Below are 19,892 nucleotides of genomic sequence, written 5' to 3'. Positions count from 1 at the left end.
GAAAAAGTTCTTAAGTTTTCCCGTGGGTTTTCTCTGAGGGTCCTCCACTGGCCACCTGGAACCACTACACTGGCTCTGGCCCTCGTAATTGCCCTAGTCCGTGGCCATAGGCAAGCCCGTGGCTGTGGGACCAGCTAAGTTCAGTAAGAGTTGAGAGTGGCTGAGCCCCAAGCTCAGGACAGATTGATCAGTGCTGTTTGTTTCTCTCATCCTTGTTTAGTTTGTGGTTGTGGCCTGCTCAGCTGTTGATCTCCTTGAGTTTTTTGTCTTTCAAATGAATTTGGGATTTGCATGACGATTTGCTTTTGCCATGATTCTATGGCCAAAGGTGAAGAACTGGTTGCCTCTTAGTTCAGGGAAGCTGTTCCACAGACTGCCTCACAGCTTTGCCGTAGAACCTTCTGCTCAGCACTCATGTTTGGCAGGTGATTTCATGTATAAATCTGCTTTTTGCTTTAGCATGTCAATCCAGAGTTGCTGGGGGCTGCTGAAGGCAAATTCCCAAGTAATTTGGCTTTCCTAATAATAAATGAATGGCTCTGCATAGACTGTTGTTTTGACTTGGAAAGAAGTGAGCCCAGGATTCCATGTTAATGCGCTTGCTGATCTTCTGGCATGTCCTGAGCTTTAGCCCATCTGTTAAGGGCATTTTGCCCATTTGCAGTGGTAGCCTGCCAACCTCAAGGCTCCCGAAATCAAGCGAGTAAATTCCACTCATTGATTGGTTTTAGAAGTGCCATCGGATGTTATAAGCTGCATAATTTGTACCCTTATAACAGATAGTTCATTTTAGACCATGCTTAGTTAATAAGCAAAACATCCATTCACTGCCTTAGAACATTTTAGCCTTGAAAATGCCTTTTTCTAATTTAAGCTACAACTGTACTGTAAACATCTCAAAGTATCATTTATCAGATAAAATTTATTTAGGATTTTCCTAACATCTGTCTACCTTGCCATGTACCTACCAAACTACCCTAACAACCACACTCACTACCCACTTAAATTGCTTAAAGTTTTATGATTATAATTGACTTATATGTTACTGAAACTCATTCATTATGCTTAATATGTTAAGAATGGTGAGGAATCTCACACCACAGAAAAACTATTGAAAGTGCAAATAACTCGTGCTACAATGTATTTTCCGCTTTCACTATGTGCATCAGAGTCTAGGCACAAGTACAATGCCATGGATTGAAATTCACTAGCTTCTTAATAAATATTTTTGAATGAATCTCATTTTAATCAAGTAACCTGGGAGAGCAGAGGGAAAGGCATTCTCTTAGTGGAGAGGTAAAGAAGAATCGCACGTTCTTGAACATCTCCCTGTGCTACTTACATTACATATATGTTCTGGTAATGAGATTTCTGACAATGAAATGTCAGAACTCTTAAATGATTAAGGTGCCTACCTCATTTCATTAATAATCATGATTATCATTTTTTTTAAAGATTATTTATTTGACAGAGAGAGCGCGTGCGCTCGCCAACACACACAAGCAGGGGGAGAGGCAGAGGGTGAGGGAGAAGCGGGCTCCCTGCTGAGCAGGACCCTGGGATCATGACCTGAGCCAAAGGCAGGCGCTTAACGACTGAGCCACCCAGGCGCCCCCATGATTATCATTTGTCACAATCAGTGTGCTAGACATTCTAACATATCTTTTGCTCGTATTATCTCAGTCCATCTTCACAACACAGCCTGAGTTAGGCACTCATCATTTAACAGAGAAGAAAAGTGAGATTTAGAGACGTGAAACAGTCCGGGTCTGTGTGGCTTTAAAGCAGGCATCGGCAAACTACAGCCTGCAGACGAGTCTGCCTCCCTGCGTGTTTCATGAATGACGTTGGACTGCAGCACAGTCACGCTCGTTCTGGTCATGTTACCGTGGCAGGGTTGAGTAGTTGTGACTCAGACTCTGGCCCACTTTTAACACTGTGTGTGTGCAACGCGCACGGAGGCAAACATACGTACATATGCATATACCTATTGTGGTAGGCCCCCTTGGGTTAAGCCGAAGTTAGATTAATCATGTACTTGTGATTTATTTTTTCTGCTTGTTAATGTTGTTGTAGTGCTTTGTAGTTTACAAGAGTTTTTAGTTGACAGTGTAGCATTCTTAGATCAAATTTTAATGTCTTGTGGATAAAATAGGAAGTGCAAGTGATTTTGGCTTAAAAAGGCATTTTCCCTATGATAACTGTTTTCAGTAAAACGTTATTTTTTTTTTTAACTTTCTTTTGGATAATTGAAAATTTACAACAGTCTAGTGTCGTTTTGGTTGAGTATTTAGAATATCCTAGAGTTCGTTTTATTTTTTAGCTCCAAAACATTTTTCTTTAAGCCATTTTAGAAAGCTGCCTTCCCTGACCAATTCTTAAGCAGTGGATACCAAGAGATGGCTAAACAGTTACTGTTGTGTCCTTGCACAGCAGTGCTCACTGAGCACATTGAAGCTTGGTGCTTCTGGACTGCTTGCGCTGCTGCTGCTTTTTTTTTTTTTCCTTAAAAGATTTTATTTATTTATTTTTTGACAGAAAGAGACACAGCAAGGGGCACCTGGGTGGCTCAGTCGTTAAGCGTCTGCCTTCGGCTCAGGTCATGATCCCAGGGTCCTGGGATCGAGCCCCCGCATCGGGCTCCCTGCTCTGCGGGGAGCCTGCTTCTCCCTCTGCCTCTGCCTGCAACTCCCTCTGCTTGTGTTCCCTCTCTCTGTCAAATAAATAAATAAAATCTTTAAAAAAAAAAAAAGACACAGCAAGAGAGGGAACACAAGCAGAGGGAGTTGCAGGGAGTGGGAGCGGGAGAAGCAGGCTTCCCACTGAGCAGGGAGCCCGATGTGGGGCTCGATCCCAGGACTCTGGGATCATGACCCGAGCCGAAGGCAGACGCCCGACAACTGAGCCACCCAGGCGTCCCTGCTTCTTTTTTTTTTTTTTTAAATACTTTTCTGTCATTGTGCATTCTGGTGGCAGTTTCTTTACTGAGCTCTTTTTCTATGCCTAATCTTTTATGAGTACAACTAAAAATGCTGCACTTACTAAAATCATGTGCAGTGAAAGGTATAAATAGACTCTTAAATCTGAGATGCTCCCTTATGAGTAATATGTTTTAATGATTTCTGATTTGGTTTCCCAAGTCCCTTCTGCTCCTACTTTCTGGCTTTTGCTTATTACTAGGTAAGATTACTAAGATTATTTGCTAGATGATATTGTAGTAGTTTATATTGTTTTATTTTTTAGGCTATCTTTTGTCATTTAAGGTTATATAGGGGTTTTTAATACAGAGGCCCATCATTAGGGTTTTTTAAGGGGCCATTTGAAACCCTAAAATTACATGCAGAATTCTTTTGGACAGCAGATCTACAAATGGTTAATAATGATTTATTCATTCAGTAAATATTAAGTATCTGTTTTGTACCAGGCACTGTATCTGTGCTGGAAATACTGCAGTGATAAAACCAGAACAATACCTCTGAAAGGAGACAAGGCTAAACAGTTATTTCTCTAGTTCTTTCTGATAATATAAACTTCTCTTTTTTTCTTTGCAGGAAAAACAAGAATGGTGGTGGCTTTATATTGCAGATAGGAAGGAACAGACGTTAATATCTATGCCGTATCATGTGTGTACACTAAAAGATACAGAAGAGGTAATTATCCAACAACATTATTTCAGTTTTTACAAATATATGGCATCTCACCATCATGCTGCTTCATAAAGTCTTCCTTAGAAATCAGTTTATCATATTTGGCTTATTGTATTTTATTTGTTAAGGCACATTTTGTAACTGTTCTCTGGTGTCTTTAGGGAGTAACTGATTGGAAATTTATACAGTATTGTTAAAGGTAGGCAACTCTATCAGTCTTAAAAACTTGTTTTCAATTTATTTTTGGGAGTTTTCACTGTTAGTGTCTAAGAACATACGCCTTTTGCTTTCCTGTCCAGAATTTAATTATATTTTACAAAAATTTATGATTTTCATACTCATTGGATTAGTGCTAAGATAAATATCTTTGGTCTTAAAAACAAATTTAAGAACTGATAATTAGATTTTTAGAACGGAATTTTTGACTATGTGGCATTATTCATTGTTAATGTCATTACTAATATATCATAGTGATGAGTATATTTTATCCGTTTTTCTTGATTGTTTCATGCTACTTCTCTAGAAAAGTTCTTTCTGCCTGGATTTGGTAGACAAGAGCAAGGTTTTTTAGAATTTCAAGATAGTTCTGTGATAATTTTTTTTTTAAAGATTTTATTTATTTATTTGACAGAGAGAGACACAGCGAGAGAGGGAACACAAGCAGGGGGAGTGGGAGAGGGAGAAGCAGACTTCCTGCAGAGCAGGGAGCACAATGCGGGGCTCGATCCCAGGACCCTGGGATCATGACCCAAGCCGAAGGCAGCCGCTTAATGACTGAGCCACACAGGCGCCCCTGTGATGTTGATTTTTAATCCAAAAGTATTTTCCCCCCTTTATAACCAAGTAGTAAATGTGTGAAGTAGTTTGTTGTTATTTATTTGACACTTAAAGTTAGTGCTAACTTAAGGGTATTTCTTGGATAGAGCAATTTTATTATTATTTTTTTTAAATTTAAGTTTTACCTATTTTTGAACAGATAATAAATTCACCTAGTTAATAATATTTCAGAAGATATACAAAAGTACACTCATTGAAACATCCCTGTCTCTCAGTCACCCACTTTCCTTCCTGGAGGCCATCAATGTTATAAAATTTTTATGTAGTCTTCATGTGATACTGTATGTAAATTACAAGCAAATACACATGTGTATTTTCTCCAATATTACATATAAAATAGCATACACCTTTTTCTCTCAATGATATAACTTGGAATTTTTTCCAAGTTACTGCAGAAAAACCTTCCTCATTTGTTTTTACAGCTGCATTATACTCTTTTGTGTGGTTGTTTATTTATTTAGCATTCTACAATTTAATGGACTTATAAATTATTTCTTTTGCTGCAGTGAATAACCTCATATGTCATTTTGCACATGTACAAACATTTATAGGATAAATTCATAGAGTTAAAATTAATGAATCAGACGCTGTGTATATTTGTAATTTTGGTAGGTATCGCTAGATATTTATTTCTCTATAGGGAGAATGAATGTTTAAGAATGCCCTTTCTCTCTCAGTGTATCAGACATTTTGAATGTCACTGCTGATCAGAAAGGTGGAAAATGGCATCTTAGTGTTATTTTTTCCCCTCTCATCTTTTATTTTAAAAAGTTTCAAACCTATAGAAATGCTGCAAGCACACTACGATGAACTCCCATAGATCCTTTATCTACACTTATCAATTAACATTTTGCCTTATATTTAAGATAGTTTAATATCTTTCTCTGCATGTGTGCCTATAGACATCATGACATTGTAACTCTAAATACTTAAACATGTATCTCGTAAGAACAAGGGCCATCTCCTACATAAGCACAGTGAAATTACTATATTCAGGAAATTTAACATTGATATGGTATTTAATGTGCAGTCCATATTCAGATTTCCTTAAATGTTTCACTAATGTCTGTTGTAGTTTTTGTTCTGTTTTTAAATTCAGGATCCATTCAAGGATCATGCATTGCATTTGGTTGTCATTCTTCTTTATTCTAGAACTCTTCTTGGCGTTTTTGCTTTTAAATTTTTCATGCCATCAACATTTTTGAAGAGTCCAGGCAAAATATTTTGTAGAATATCCCTCAGTTTTAATTTGTCTCATTGGTTACTCATGATTACATTCATCTTAAATATTTTTGGCAAAAATACTACATGAGTGATACAACCTTCTAATGAGGCACATTATATCAGTTTGCCCCACATTGGTGATACCATGGCTGAACATCTACTTAAGGCTTTTCTCTACTATAAAAGGTATTTTTTTCCTCTAATCTTTCAGGTAATACTTGGACACTATGTTAATATCTTGTTCTCTACTAGTCTTCTGCCCACTCATTTTAATACCCTTTGATGATTCTTGCCTTGATCACTTTTTACTATGCTGGTTTTACTCAGTATAGTTTAAATTTTGTCTCTCAAGAGTGAAACTGAACATCTTTCAGTGTATTTGAATTGTACTTATTTTTATGTCTGATTGTGACCATTGTTCATTTTTGTTGGGTTATTGGTCTTTTAATTGGTTTGGGGAATTATTGTTGTTTTAAATATTATATCCCTTAGTGATATTTGTTGCAAATATTTCTCCCCAGTTTGTTTTACTATTGCAGTTGTTTTTACCAAGTAAAAATACAAACATTATTTATTTGGGTTTTTTTGGTAGTGTGATTTAGTAATTTTTTTCTTTTATGATTTCTGTGTTTTATGGTATACTGAGAAAGGTCAAACTGTGGGATTAATTTTAAAAAATGATAGTCCCATGAATTTTCTAGTTTGTTTTTCCTAGTTTGTTTGTTTTAATATATAATCTTGCCTACAAAATCTGGATTTTGGAGATTGGAGGCAGATCACCAGAACATCCAAATGCCATCTTAATAACTTACTCTTCCTTTGTCTAAGTGGAAATTAAACTTTTTCCTTTAAATTTTTATTTTAATCACTTGGTGCTTATCCAGGTGCACTTCTTAGTCCCCATCACCTTTTTCACCTATTCCCTGCCCACCTCCTCTCTGGTAACCATTGGTTCTCTGTGGTTGAGAGTCTGTTTCTTGGTTTGTCTCTCTCTCTCTCTCTCTTTTTTACCCCCTTTTCTCATTTGTTTTGTTCCTTAAATTTCACATATGAGTGAAATCTTATGGTGTTTGTCTCTCTCTGACTGACTGACTTCACTTAGCATTATACTCTCTAGCTCCATCCATGTCATTGCAAATGGCAGGATTTCATTCTTTTTTATGGCTGAGTAATAGTCCATTGTATGTATATTTCACATCTTTATCCATTCATCAGTTGATGGATATTTGATTTGCTTCCATAATTTGGCCATTATAAATAATACTGCTATAAACATAGGGGTGCATGTATCTCATTTTTTTTTTTTTTTAGGATTTATTTATTTTGGGGCGCCTGGGTGGCTCAGTCATTAAGCGGCTGCCTTTGGCTCAGGTCATGATCCCAGGGTCCCGGGATCAAGCCCCACATTGGGCTCCCTGCTTGGCGGGAAGCCTGCTTCTCCCTCTCCCACCCCCTCTGCTGTGTCTCTCTCTGTCAAATAAATAAATAAAAAATCTTAAAAAAAAAAAAAAGGTTTATTTATTTTAGAGAGAGAGCAGGGGGAGGGGCATGGGAGAGGGAGAGAGAATCTCAAGCAGACTCCCTGCTGAGCACAGAGCCCAACATGGGGCTTGACCCCACGACCCTGAGACCATGACCGCTTTTTGGGTAAATACCCAGTAATGTGATTGCTGGGTCGTAGGGTACTTCTGTTTTTAACTTTTTGAAGAACCTCAGTTCTGTTTTTCACGGTGGCTGCACCAGTTTGCATTTCCCACCAACAGTGCAAGAGGGTTCTGTTTTCTTCACATCCTTGCCAACACCAGTTGTTTCTTATGTTTTTGATTTTAGCCATTCTGACAAGTGTGAGGTGATATCTAATGGTAGTTTTGGCCTGTGTGTCCCTGATAAGTCATGTTGAGCATCTTTTCATGTGTCTGTTGGCCATCTGTATGTCTTTTTTGAAGAAATGTCTGTTCATGTCTTCTGCCCATTTTTAATTGGATTACTTGTTTTTTGGGTATTGGATTTTATAAGTTTTTTATATATTTGGATACTAACCCCCCCCCTTTTTTTTTGAAGATTTATTTATTTGAGAGAGAGCAGGAGGGGCAGAGGGAGAGGGAGAGAAGCAGACTCCTGGCTGAGTGAGGAGCCTGACACAGAGATCAGTCCCATGACCCTGAGATCATGACCTGAGCCAAAATCAAGAGTTGGACACTTAACCAGTTGAACCACCCAGGTGCCCCACTGGATACTAACCCTTTATCAGATATATCATTTGCAAATATCTTCTCCCATTCCATAGATTTTGTTGATTGTTTATTTTGCAGAAGCTTTTTTTATTGTGATGACGTCCCAATAGTTTATTTTTGCTTTTGTTTCCCTTGTCTCAGGAGACATATCTAGAAAAGAGTTGCTATGGCCCATGTCAAAGAAGATACTGCCTGTCTTCTCTTCTAGGACTCTTGTGGTTTCAAGTCTCACATTTAGGTCTTTAATCCATTTGAATTTATTTTTATATACGGTGTAAGAAAGTGGTCTAGGTTCTTTTGGACATGTTGCTCTCCAGTTTTCCTAAAAGCATTTGTAGAAGAGACTGTCTTTTTCCCACCAGATATTCTTTCCTGCTTTGTCGAAGATTAATTGACCATATAATTGTGGGTTGAATTTCCGGATTTTCTGTTCTGTTCCATTGATCTGCGTGTCTGTTTTTGTGCCAGTACCATACTGTTTCGATCACTTCAGCTTTGTAATATAACTTGAACTCTGGAATTGTGATGCCTCCAGCTTTGCTTTTCCTTTTCAGTGTTACTTTGGCTCTTCAGGGTCTTTTGTGGTTTCATACAAATTTTAGGATTATTTGTTCTGGTTCTGGAAAAATGCTGTTGGTATTTTGGTAGGGATTGCATTGAATGTGTAGATTGCTTTGGGTGGTATAGACATTTAAAAAATATTTGTTCTTCCAATCCACGAACCTGGAATGTCTTTCCATTTCTTTTGTGTCTTCAGTTTCTTTCATCAGTGTTTTATAGTTTTCAGAGTACAGGAATAGACCTCTTTAGATTTATTCCTAGGTATCTTATTGTTTTGGGTACAATCCCATTTTTTGTAATTGGAATTGATTGCTTAATTTCTCTTTCTGCTGCTTCATTCTTGATGTATAGAAATGCAACAGATTTCTGTACATTGATTTTGTAGCCTGCGACTTTATCAGTTCTAGCAGTATTTTGGTGAAGTCTTTTGGGTTTTCTATGTATAGTATCATGTCATCTGCACATACTGAAAGATTTCTTTCTTTCTTACCAATTTGGATGCCTTTTATTTCTTTCTGTTGTCTGAGTGCTGCAGCTAGGACTTCCAGTACTGTGTTGAATAAAAGTGATGAGAGTGGACATCCTTGTTTTGTTCTTTACCTTAGGGGAAAGGTTCTCCGTTTTACCCCATTGAGGATGATGCTAGCACTGGGGTTTTGCATATATGGGTGGCCTTTATTATGTTGAGGTATGTTCCCTCTACACCTACTTTATTGAGGTGTGTTTTTTTTTCTTTTTCTTTTAAGTAGTCTCTACACCCAGCATGGAGCCCAGTGCGGGGCTTGAACTCATGACCCTGAGCTGAGATCAAGAGTCAGATGTTTAACTGACTGAGCCACTCAGGTGCCCCTTGTTGAGGGTTTTTATCATGAATGGGTCTTGTACTTTGTCGGTTGCTTTTTCTGTGTCTGTTGGAATGATCATATGGTTTTTATCCTTTCTCTTATTGATGTGATGTATCACATTGATTTGTGAACCAACCTTGCAACCCAAGAATAAATCCCACTTCATCATGGTGAATGATTTTTTTAATGTATTGTTGGATTCATTTTGCTAGTATTGAGGATTTTTGCATCTGTTTTCATCAGAGATATTGGCCTATAGTTCTCTTTTTTTGTGTGTTATTTTTATTTGGTTTTGGTATCAGGGTAATGCTGTCCTCATAGAATGAATTTGGAAGTTTTCCTTCCTTTTCTATTTTTTGAAATAGTTTGAGAATAGGTATTAACTCTTCTTTAAATGTTTGGTAGAATTCTCCTTTGAAGCCATCTGATCCTGGACTTTTGTTTTTTGGGAGTTTTTTGATTACTGATTCAATTTCTTTGCTGGTTATCATTCTGTTCAGGTTTTCTATTTCTTCCTGTTTTAGTGTTGTACGGTAGGTCATATGTTTCTAGGAATTTATCCATTTCTTCTAGGCTGTCCAATTTGTTGTTTTTGTTTATAGTTTTTCATAATACTCTCTTTATAATTGTTTGTATTTCTGTGGTGGTGATGGTTATTTCTCCTCCTTCATTTGTGATTTTATTTATTTGGTTCTTTTCTTGATAACTGGGTAGAGGTTTATCAATTTTATTGATTTTTTTTTTTTTTTTTTTTTAAAGAATCAACTCTTGGGGGGCGCCTGGGTGGCTCAGTTGGTTAAGCGACTGACTGCCTTTGGCTCAGGTCATGATCCTGGAGTCCTGGGATCGAGTCCCGCATCAGGCTCCCTGCTCGGCAGGGAGTCTGCTTCTCCCTCTGACCCTCCTCCCTCTCATGCTCTCTGTATCTCATTCTGTCTCAAATAAATAAATAAAATCTTTAAAAAAAAAAAAACACATTATAAAAAAAAAAGAATCAACTCTTGGTTTCATTGATCTGTTATATTGTTTTCTTTAGTCTTCTGGGTCATTAATTTGTTCCTCTGCTTCTTCCACCCTGCCATTCATTCCATCAAGTGTGTCTCGTTTTGTTTATTGAGCTCCTTATCTCTGCTATTGAATGTGGTCTGTGTTAATGGTCTCACTGATGTCTTCCACTCTTTACTCAAGCCCAGTGAGTATCCTTATGATCATTGCTTTAGGTTCTCTATCAGGCATGTTACTTATATCTGTTTTGCTTAGATCTTCTGCTGTGGCCTTGTCCTGTTCTTTCATTTGGGAGAGAGTCCTCTGTCTTTTCATTTTGTCTAAGTCTCTGTGCCTGTTTCTCTGTGTAGGAAAGTCAGCTATGTCTCCTGTTCTTGAGAGTAATGGCTTTTATTTAGAGGAGGTGCTGTGGTGCTCTGCAGTGTAGTGTCCCTTGTTCCCTAAGGCCTGGTGCTCCAGAGAGTGTCTCCAATGTGTGCTGTGTGGGCTTTGCTTTTGTGTTCTGCCTGCTTTATCTTTCAGGCCAGTCGTCTGCAGAGGGTCCCTTTGCCTGTTGGTGGGTGGTGTTTGGTCCGTGGCCTGAATGTGGCAAGTTTTAACTAGGTGTGTTCTGGTCTGCTTGTGAAACAAGTCTTGTTGCCACCGGCCATGGGAACTGAGGCCCTGCCAAACTTGGGGCCCACTGTGCTGGGACTGAGGCAAGTGTAACTGGGAGGGGTGGTTCCACTGGAGTGCAGGTGTTCCAGGGGCTTGGTGTAAGCAAGTTAGGTAATGAGAATTGGCACTTCCACTGCTTCCTGCAGGTGGTCCTGTCTTATGCTGAGAGGTGGGGGTGGGGGTAATGGCCCCAGCCAGGGGTCTCTCTGTGATGCCCTCTGAGATGAGTGAATACCCTCCGCACTGTGAGCCCCATGCGCTTTTCAGGTCACTGTTTCCATGCTCTGTGTCCATGGACTGTTTGCCCTGCCTTTTCTCTGAGAGCAGCCCCAGTACCATCTGAGCTCTCCCAGAGCCAAGAGTGCTGACCTTTAAAACTCCAGGCTTTAAGCCCTGCTGGTTGCAAGAAACGAAATTTGGGCCCTCTTGCTTTCCAAAAGGGAAATTCTTGGAAATGCTATGGGAATTCCTTTTCCCCATGCACTCCCCTATGTGCTGGTTTGTCTCTTGCTCTTCTCTGCAGCTGCAGCGCCCTCCCTACCACAGTGGCCATGATCCATTTCTCTTCCAAACTATGTCTCCACGCTTCCTCCCTTCTTCGACATGGCCTCTTCTCTCTCTTCTCACAGCCCTTAGCTGTGGTGTTTGTTCTGGCAGTCTTCAGTTCGATTGCTGGGGTATTTAGGATGATTTGGTAGTTATCTAGTTGTATTCATGGGATGATGTGAGCCTAGGGTCCTCCTATTCCCCTGCCATCTTCCTTTCCCTGGAATTGAAATTTTTAAGAGTTTGTAACTCTTTGTATATATGAAGTTTATGATTTAATAGGAAATAAATATCTTCTTGACCTTTTAAGGCACTGGGCATGTTTAAAAAATTTTTTTTTTATTTGAATATAGCTGACATGTTTTTTATTTGAGTATAGTTGACATACAATGTTACATTAATTTCAGGTATGTAACAGTGATTCAACTTCTCTATGTTATACTATGTTCACAATGAGTACAGCTTTGGCTACTGCCTATCAGCATACAATGCTATTACAATATTATTGACTGTATTTTCTGTGCCGTACCTTTCGTTTACATGACTTATTAATTCCATAACTGGAAGCCTGTATTTCCCATTCCCCTTCACCCATTTTGCTCATCCCCTCATCTCCCCCCCCCAACATTCTCTCTGTCAACCATCAGTTTCTTCTCTGTATTTATAGGTCAGATTCTGTTTTTTGTTTGTTTATTCATTTGTTTTTTAGATTCCACATATGAGTGAAATCATATGGTATTTTCAGCATTGGGCATTTTTAAAGGAAAACTCACTTCTCCTGTGTTTCTCATTTCCTCACACTACTGTCACACTCACACCACTTTTGACACCAGGTGTGTGGGTTTTTACCCACACCGAGCAGTTCTCTGTCATACCAGCTGAGTGTCCTGCAACTTCACTCAGTGCTGGCACTGTTTATCTGGAGTTAGCTTCAGATCCCACAGGGTAAGGGCTCAGTTCCATAAGACTCCCCGTCCCCCATGTGCTTCAGATTTACAAGTCTCAAGTTGTCACCTGTACTTCTGACCAGCTGGCTATGAATTGGGATTCCCATGATCCCCTCCTTGAGTCCGATAATTTGCTAGAATGGCTCCTAGAACTCGGAAACACATTTACTAGTGTATTATTAAAGAATATAATAAAAGACCTAGATGATGTTGTTTTTTCCATTTCTCAAAATACGGATTTTAAGTGTTTTTTTTCTTCTAGGTAGAACTGAAGTTTCCTGCACCAGGCAAGCCTGGAAATTATCAGTATACAGTGTTTCTGAGATCAGACTCCTATATGGGTTTGGATCAGATCAAACCCTTGAAGGTAAGAATAGTGACTCTTTAATAAATATGGTTGCCTGTTTGAATAAGTGCTTTAATATACTAGGAAAACATTTCTAGTTCTGAAATGTAGAGTAATAGAGGGAAAAAGATGTCTTCTCATACTTCATATATGATACACTCAATGGCTTGCTCTTTTAATAATAAACTTGAGTTGAAGGAGCATAATGCTTTAGAACCTCAAATATAAGTTATTAGAATGATTTAGAATGTTAAATATAAATTACTTAAGTGATACTCTTTTTTAATTTTATTTATTTATTTATTTATTTTTTAAGATTTTATTTATTTATTTGACAGAGAGAGAGAGACAGTGAGAGAGGGAACACAAGCAGGGGGAGTGGGAGAGGGAGAAGCAGGCTTCCCGCTGAGCCGGGAGCCCGATGTGGGCCTCGATCCCGGGACCCCGGGATCATGACCTGAGCCGAAGGCAGACACTTAACGACTGAGCCACCCAGGAGCCCTGTTTATTTATTTTTTAAAAGATTTTATTTATTGGGCGCCCAGGTGGCTCAGTCGGTTAAACAACTGCCTTCAGCTCAGGTCATGATCCTGGAGTCCCGGGATCGAGTCCCACATCGGGCTCCCTGCTCTGCGGGGAGCCTGCTTCTCCCTCTCCCCCTCCCCCTGCTTGTGTTCCCTCTCTCGCTGTGTCTCTCTCTGTCAAATAAATAAAATCTTTAAAAATAAATAAATAAATAAGATTTTATTTATTTATTTGAGAGCGAGAATGAGAGAGAGAGCGCACAAGAGGGGAGAGAGGGAGAAGCAGACTCCCCGCTGAGCAGGGAGCCCGATGTGGGACTCGATCCCGGGACTCCAGGATCATGACCTGAGCCGAAAGCAGTCGCTTAACCAACTGAGCCACCGAGGCGCCCTTAAGTGATACTCTTAATGTACTATAATTTGCTATGACTTTACAGGGCCTCACCAACTGGGTTCTGGGTTTTGTTTTTGTTTTTTTAGAAAAGTACATGTATTTTCCCACAGATTCTGTTGAAGTGTTTATTAATTTCTGAGATTAATTTTTTTTATCATCTTATACATTTTGTATAAGTATCATTTGAAGCACGTTCCTATCAATGTTTACCAGTTTCACTTGAGGTTTTTATAAAAGGCCTTCTGTTGTGTAACGTTGTGGTGAAGTGTTGTTGCATGGTGTACTGGAGTCCCAGAGTAAAGGGAGCTGGGAAAGGCAGGCCTGTTTTTTTCCCATGAGGGTACCATATTTCTTTCCATTGTCTATAGAATTTCACTTCATGAATATGGAGGCTGCAAAATACTTTTTTGAAAGTCACACTTGAGTTTTTCTTCTCTCAGCAGACTTATTAAGACATAAGACTTACTAAGACATAACTCAGTGTTCTTGCTCAAGAATCACAATTATTAATCTTTCATTGTACAGAATAAATAGTATAGCTTCTATAGAATTAAAATGTCAGACCGTATTTGAAATTTAACTGCATTCGCATATTAGATTACCTTTTTATTTCTGGGATGAATGTCTATTGTAAATAAATATGTTAAATTTAGAGTTAACAACCATAAAGTCTGTTTCTTTATAATTGCTGTGGTCAAAGAAAACCTTTTCTTTATCAGATATTTCTTCCATTTTTCCTCCCAAAATTTCTGATGTCTGCATTTAATTCTTCTTTATAGTTGGAAGTTCATGAGGCTAAACCTGTGCCAGAAAATCACCCACAGTGGGATACAGCAATAGAAGGGGATGAAGACCAGGAGGACAGCGAGGGCTTTGAAGATAGCTTTGAGGAGGAGGAAGAAGAGGAGGAAGATGATGACTAAGCAATACTATGAATGGACCACAGTATTTGCAACTTTTTGCTGTTTTGGAAGTGTATAATAAACCAGAAACCGTGCAGAACTGATGTTGAGGGAGGTGTTTAGTTCTTTACTAGAAATGGGTGCATAATATAACTAGGCAGTGGTGATGCCTTGGTACAGTCTGAAAAATGCTTAAGGCTTGTTAAAGCCTTTCAAGTATGGGATGGTGCATTTATTTCATTGGCAAATGATAATAAACCCTTTGTTATAACTGTCCAGAAGTGTGGGCTATGTATTATCTGATCAATTTATGGTCCCAGTAAAAGTAAAGGTACATGAAAACCAATCTATAAGTGAGCAGTTTTTCTTTGTTTAGCTTTAGTTTTCAGCAAACATGAAAGTATGATAAACACCACACATGTTTTTAGTAACATCTGCTCAAGTTTTAAGCTTTTGATAAGCTCTGTCATTCATTTATTGACATTTTGCAGTGATACAAGACTATTTATAACAGCTCCATTCATAGCTTTAAACTTTTTATTTTTACCTGTCTTGGTCATAAGTTGGCATTCTGTCCCATTCCACATAATATAGAGGGCTACATTTGGGGATTTTACTTTTCTTAATTGCCCAGAGTTATCAGACAGATTATAAAAAATGGCTTTTAATGGCTTAAAACATTTTTAAGCCTCTATTTTAGCAGATCAGTGCAGGATCTAATTCTTTTTATAAGCTATAGGTCTAAAAATGATTGTGGGACCATATGTTCTCTGATGTTGGTGACTCATGTTATTAAACCTTTTTTAAAAGGTTCACTATAAAAGCTGAAATACATTCTTAGCTTTTAATCCACCTGACTCAGAAGCCTTTTAAGGAAAAAAAAAAACCACATAACTTGCAAAGGAGGCATTTTTTTGTATTCATTTTGGACTCCTGTCAATAAAATAGAAGTTTGACTCATTTTACGTTTGTAATGGTGTGTGTCTTTTTACTTCCAGAGAAAGGATATAATAGGATAATTCACTCTTTCAACTAAAAATTTAATGTACATTACTGCGGAAGTGATCGCTATTTCTGTATGGTATAGAAAAGCCCATGTGTGGGAGGAATTTCCCCCTCACACATTGCAACCCAGAAGGATAGTGCTTATAAAGAGTAGAAATGTATACATGATGAATCATTGAGGTAAAATGAATATTTTTATTACTAGATACTGAGGAAGCATATGTCTGTAATATTATAAGACTGTAATAGTCCTCGCCTATCAAAATCTCCGTAGGCCAAAGTACTGTTGGAATACTAATTTGTGACCTTACTGATTTAAAAGGTTGCCACATTCCATGCAGAATTGGTATTTTGTTACTGCGGTAGCTGGAAATAAAATTTGAAAATTACCAAAAACATGAATGGTTTTTCTGGTTCTAAATTTAGGATATAATTTCTACAATATACTCAAAGCAGTTTCTTCATTGGAATTTCCATCACCTGTTTTTTTGTTAGTTTGTTTCAGAGGTGTTAGTGAGACCCTTCCTTGGCAGTCAGTAGCCCCCCTGAGGATTTGTTTCATTTTACAAGTAGAAGGTGGGTTCAATTTTTGAGTCAGGTTTTTCTGGGAAGTTCCAGTGTCAGGTGAGACAGCAGCTGGTCACCTAAGTGCGATAGACAGGAGTGAGGCCAGCCGGTAGCAACAAGCAAAAGGGGGTTTGAGGAAACGTGTGACCAAACCAAACTGTGTAATGTGCACATCTCCTGGTTTTCTTGAAGGATAATATTCAAGAAAAGTATTTCTATTCTAGTGGCTATTTTGTCTGAGGTTTTATTCTTTCAAACAACTGGCTTTCTGTGTTTGAGACTCTAGAGAGGGTAATTTCACAACCCAGTAACTCACCACAGTGCTTAAAAAAACCAGGATCACCTTGACCTTAGAAAATCCCACCAGGCTATTTTCCTTTGCCCTTTGTGTGATACATACATACTTCCCAACCACGCAAGTACATTACCCTCTAATTAGTACTTTAGGTAAAAAAAAACCTTCCATATTGCAATAGTCAAAGAACTGAGCCTTCAGTTTATAGTTCCTGTCTCTCCAGCCAATCTCAGAACTCCATATCCCTTCTTCTCTTGATCAAGATTTGATAACAAACCCTGGTTTGCATTTAATCTAATGGAAACTCTTAATGGAGTTTCAGTTTTGTTTTCCTGAAGAAACTGACATTTTATCAACAGAATAAATGAACATACAGATGAAAACATTCAGGGTGTGTACACAAAGTGAAACTGGTTATTTATGAAATTAAGTTACTTAAATTGTGTAATATTTTAATCTCTTTAAATTGGTGAAGTACCTATTAAAAGGTAACTCTTCCATGAGGAAACCACAATTGAAAGTCTAGCAGTTGTTTGTCATGTGTGTATCTCAGTCTCAAAAGTCAGATGTTTGTGTCCTTTCTAAAAATTTTTAAGTTTTCATGAATATTTTTTAAAACTAAGCACTTTGAACAAGGTTCTCTGTAGAGAACAATACTCTTCTAGTTCTCCCAGCTTGTACTGAGGGGTGGAGAAGGACGAGACTGTCCACTGTACTCCACTGCATGGCGGGAAGCTCAGACCTCGGGCGCAAGCAATAGGAGTAGGAGGATGCCAAAGGACTGATGGGGAAGAGGGTGGGGGAGGACGCTGAGGAATGTAATGAAGCTCTCTTGAGTGCATCATTGATCATGACGTTTATCTAGTTATTTGCTTCAACAAATCAAAACCAGATGCAGGAGTGTTCTTTAGCAACAATTACTTCAAATGTGATTCAGCACTCTACATATTTTTTGAGTGGTTGCTCATCATTCATCATATATTCACTGAGTTGCTATGATTGGATCCTGGAGTTATAGAAATAAAATAATTCATGTTCTTAAGGACTCACTGGTATTACGACAGGAAGATGTGTGGCAATCCATTCTAATCCATTTGCATTAGCTAATGGCCATTGTTTGGAATGCTTTTTTTTTTAAGTCTTTTCCACTGTAGGCAGAGGAATTTTTTTTTTTAGATGCTAGGTATTGGCTCTTTATTTTTTTTAATAAGCGAATCCTCATCCTTTATTTTGAAGTATTTCTTTAAAGCACTTTTCTCCCCAAATATTCTTACTCAACTCCATGAAATCCCCTATTTAGTTTGCCTTAAAATGAAACAGCCATCAGTGAACCATGAAGTAACATATCACTAGCTGTGTTGTGATTAGTCCAAATATGTCTTAAGTTAGCATCAAACATCTTCACACATTTAAACTAGATACTAGGGCTATTTTGCAAAACTTTGAAAAGCTGTGATCTTGTACATTTTTCTGTAACCTGAGCTAAAAATCCAAATATAGCGATCATTGGCATGCTTTAGGACTGTGGTTTCAGCTGGGGGTGTGTTACATCCCTGGGGTATGCAGATAAATCAGTCCGTTGGGAAAATGTTAAAATGGTTATTTGTATTTACTCTCATCCTTTTAAATTTCTATTTTTGTGTGTTTTATAATGTACATAATATATTGTACAATTGTACACTTCTATAATTCGTAAATAAATACATTTATTGGTTCATTATTTTTTTCTGATTTCAGTGCATGATCGAAACATTTGGATACGTTGCTTTTACGTATAGATAGGGTGGCATTTAAACTGAAATGATTTGGACCTTTGGCACTCAATATTTGAATTCACAGTGTGATGTTACTCTGCTGGGAGTTGGCATTCACTCTGTCTAGCCGTACTGTAGTCCCCAGGAGCAAAGTGACACTTTCTAAGATGAGAACTGAGTAGGTTTCGTGATGGGGTTAATAGATGAGGGTAGAGTTCTAAGCAGATGTCATCCGTGGAGTGGAAGTGGGGCAGGTAGAGGCCAAAGAGCTAGGGGCTAACTGCTGGGATGTCCAGCAAAGGCTACAGCTGTTAGAGTTCCCTGTAATCTGGCTGCTACAAATCAAAGGTGAGTATGGGAAGGATTGTCCACTCTCTTTTCAGCACTAGGTGGTTCAGCATTAACCTGTCAGGCTGCATATGCAAAGGGAGCTGTGTTCCTTTATCTTTCTGAACACCTGAGGTTTACCCTTTAAAATCTGGAAAATGATAGCAATAGATAAAAGAGATGGGAGCAGTTTCCATAAAGAGCAACTTCAAACTATTTCCCTGTAGTTTCCAGCCTGGTTCCGGTAGAGGGCGATAGGGCTATAATTTTTATTAGCAAAGAATGGTTGAGCTTGTGGGACTAAACCAAAACTAAAGACATGCTTTGTAATTTATTTCTGTTTCCACCTTCTAGGATTACCTTCTTCCCCTTTACTCTTTTTTTAGCCCTATCTAACCTTTGTCTTTCTTAACACGTATCCTTTAATACATTATATTTACTTCTTGGTTTTCTAGCTGGAAATACTAGGTCCCTTTGCAACAAATTCCAGAAGACAATCCATATTTATTCATTGTGCTGGAATTGTATTAGATCGTTTGCGTGAGAGAGGTGGGAAATTAGGTAGGACTAAAAGATCCTTTTATTCTATAAAATTTAAATTTTGGGGTTGGTTGGTATCAAGAACTATGTATGAAGGGTCTGAGACACTGCAGGCTAACAAGTTAACCCGCGACGGTGTCATGGATGTTAGCAAAAGACAGGAGAGTCCTGGGTCAGAAGCACTGCAGGCTGTGTGAGCTTCATGTTCCCCATCTGCTCCTCTGGTCCCCCAAGTTCCATGGGGGCTCCGCAGAGCAGATGTTGCACAAGGAAAATACTTGAGTCACAGCTGATGAATTTCTAGCTCAGGAAGCCTAGTCTTTTAAAGGGTAAACAAGCAAAGCTGTCCAAGAGGGAGATATTCTCACTTCCAAGCTAGTTTCCTACATAAACATCAAAAGTCTGGAACAAAAGCTCTGTGCCTCTGCTCACAAGGTGTACAGAAACATGAGATCCCCATGGAAAATTGTCTCTCAAAAGTTGGAATTCAAAATACATAGTACCTCTACTTACAGGGAGTCTTTGGACCTTTGGTTAAAACCGAGGAACCTCTGAAATATTCTCAACAGTCGTGCTGGCACCTATGATCATCCTTTGAGGGAAGATTTATTTTTGGTTTTGACTGTGAAAAGTTGCCCAGAGATTATGCAGACGAATGGGGAGGGTAATCAAATTTGCTGATAGACATTTTGATCAAGAATTAGGCATGTGACTAAAATTCAATGAGAGACTTTA

General features: G+C 38.4%; 1 protein-coding gene across 2 annotated transcripts in view; it reads left to right on the top strand.

Annotated features, from left to right (window-relative positions):
* The window catches only part of SEC63 (SEC63 homolog, protein translocation regulator), a 72,371-nt gene extending 54,359 nt beyond the window's left edge, over nucleotides 1-18,012 (top strand). For both annotated transcript variants that reach the window (XM_034991741.1, XM_034991742.1), the window contains 3 exons: nucleotides 3,552-3,650; nucleotides 12,766-12,870; nucleotides 14,547-18,012. In XM_034991741.1, the coding sequence (XP_034847632.1) occupies nucleotides 3,552-3,650; nucleotides 12,766-12,870; nucleotides 14,547-14,690 (348 nt within the window). In that variant the 3' untranslated portion in view covers nucleotides 14,691-18,012. The remainder of the gene's footprint in view (nucleotides 1-3,551; nucleotides 3,651-12,765; nucleotides 12,871-14,546) is intronic.
* Nucleotides 18,013-19,892: the final 1,880 nt, after the last annotated feature.

The sequence above is a fragment of the Mirounga leonina genome, unplaced genomic scaffold (genome assembly GCF_011800145.1).
Source record: "Mirounga leonina isolate KUSES-001 unplaced genomic scaffold, KU_Mleo_1.0 Mir_53, whole genome shotgun sequence".
In the NCBI taxonomy this organism is placed as follows: Eukaryota; Metazoa; Chordata; class Mammalia; order Carnivora; family Phocidae; genus Mirounga; species Mirounga leonina.
This window is presented reverse-complemented; position numbering and strand designations above follow the sequence as displayed.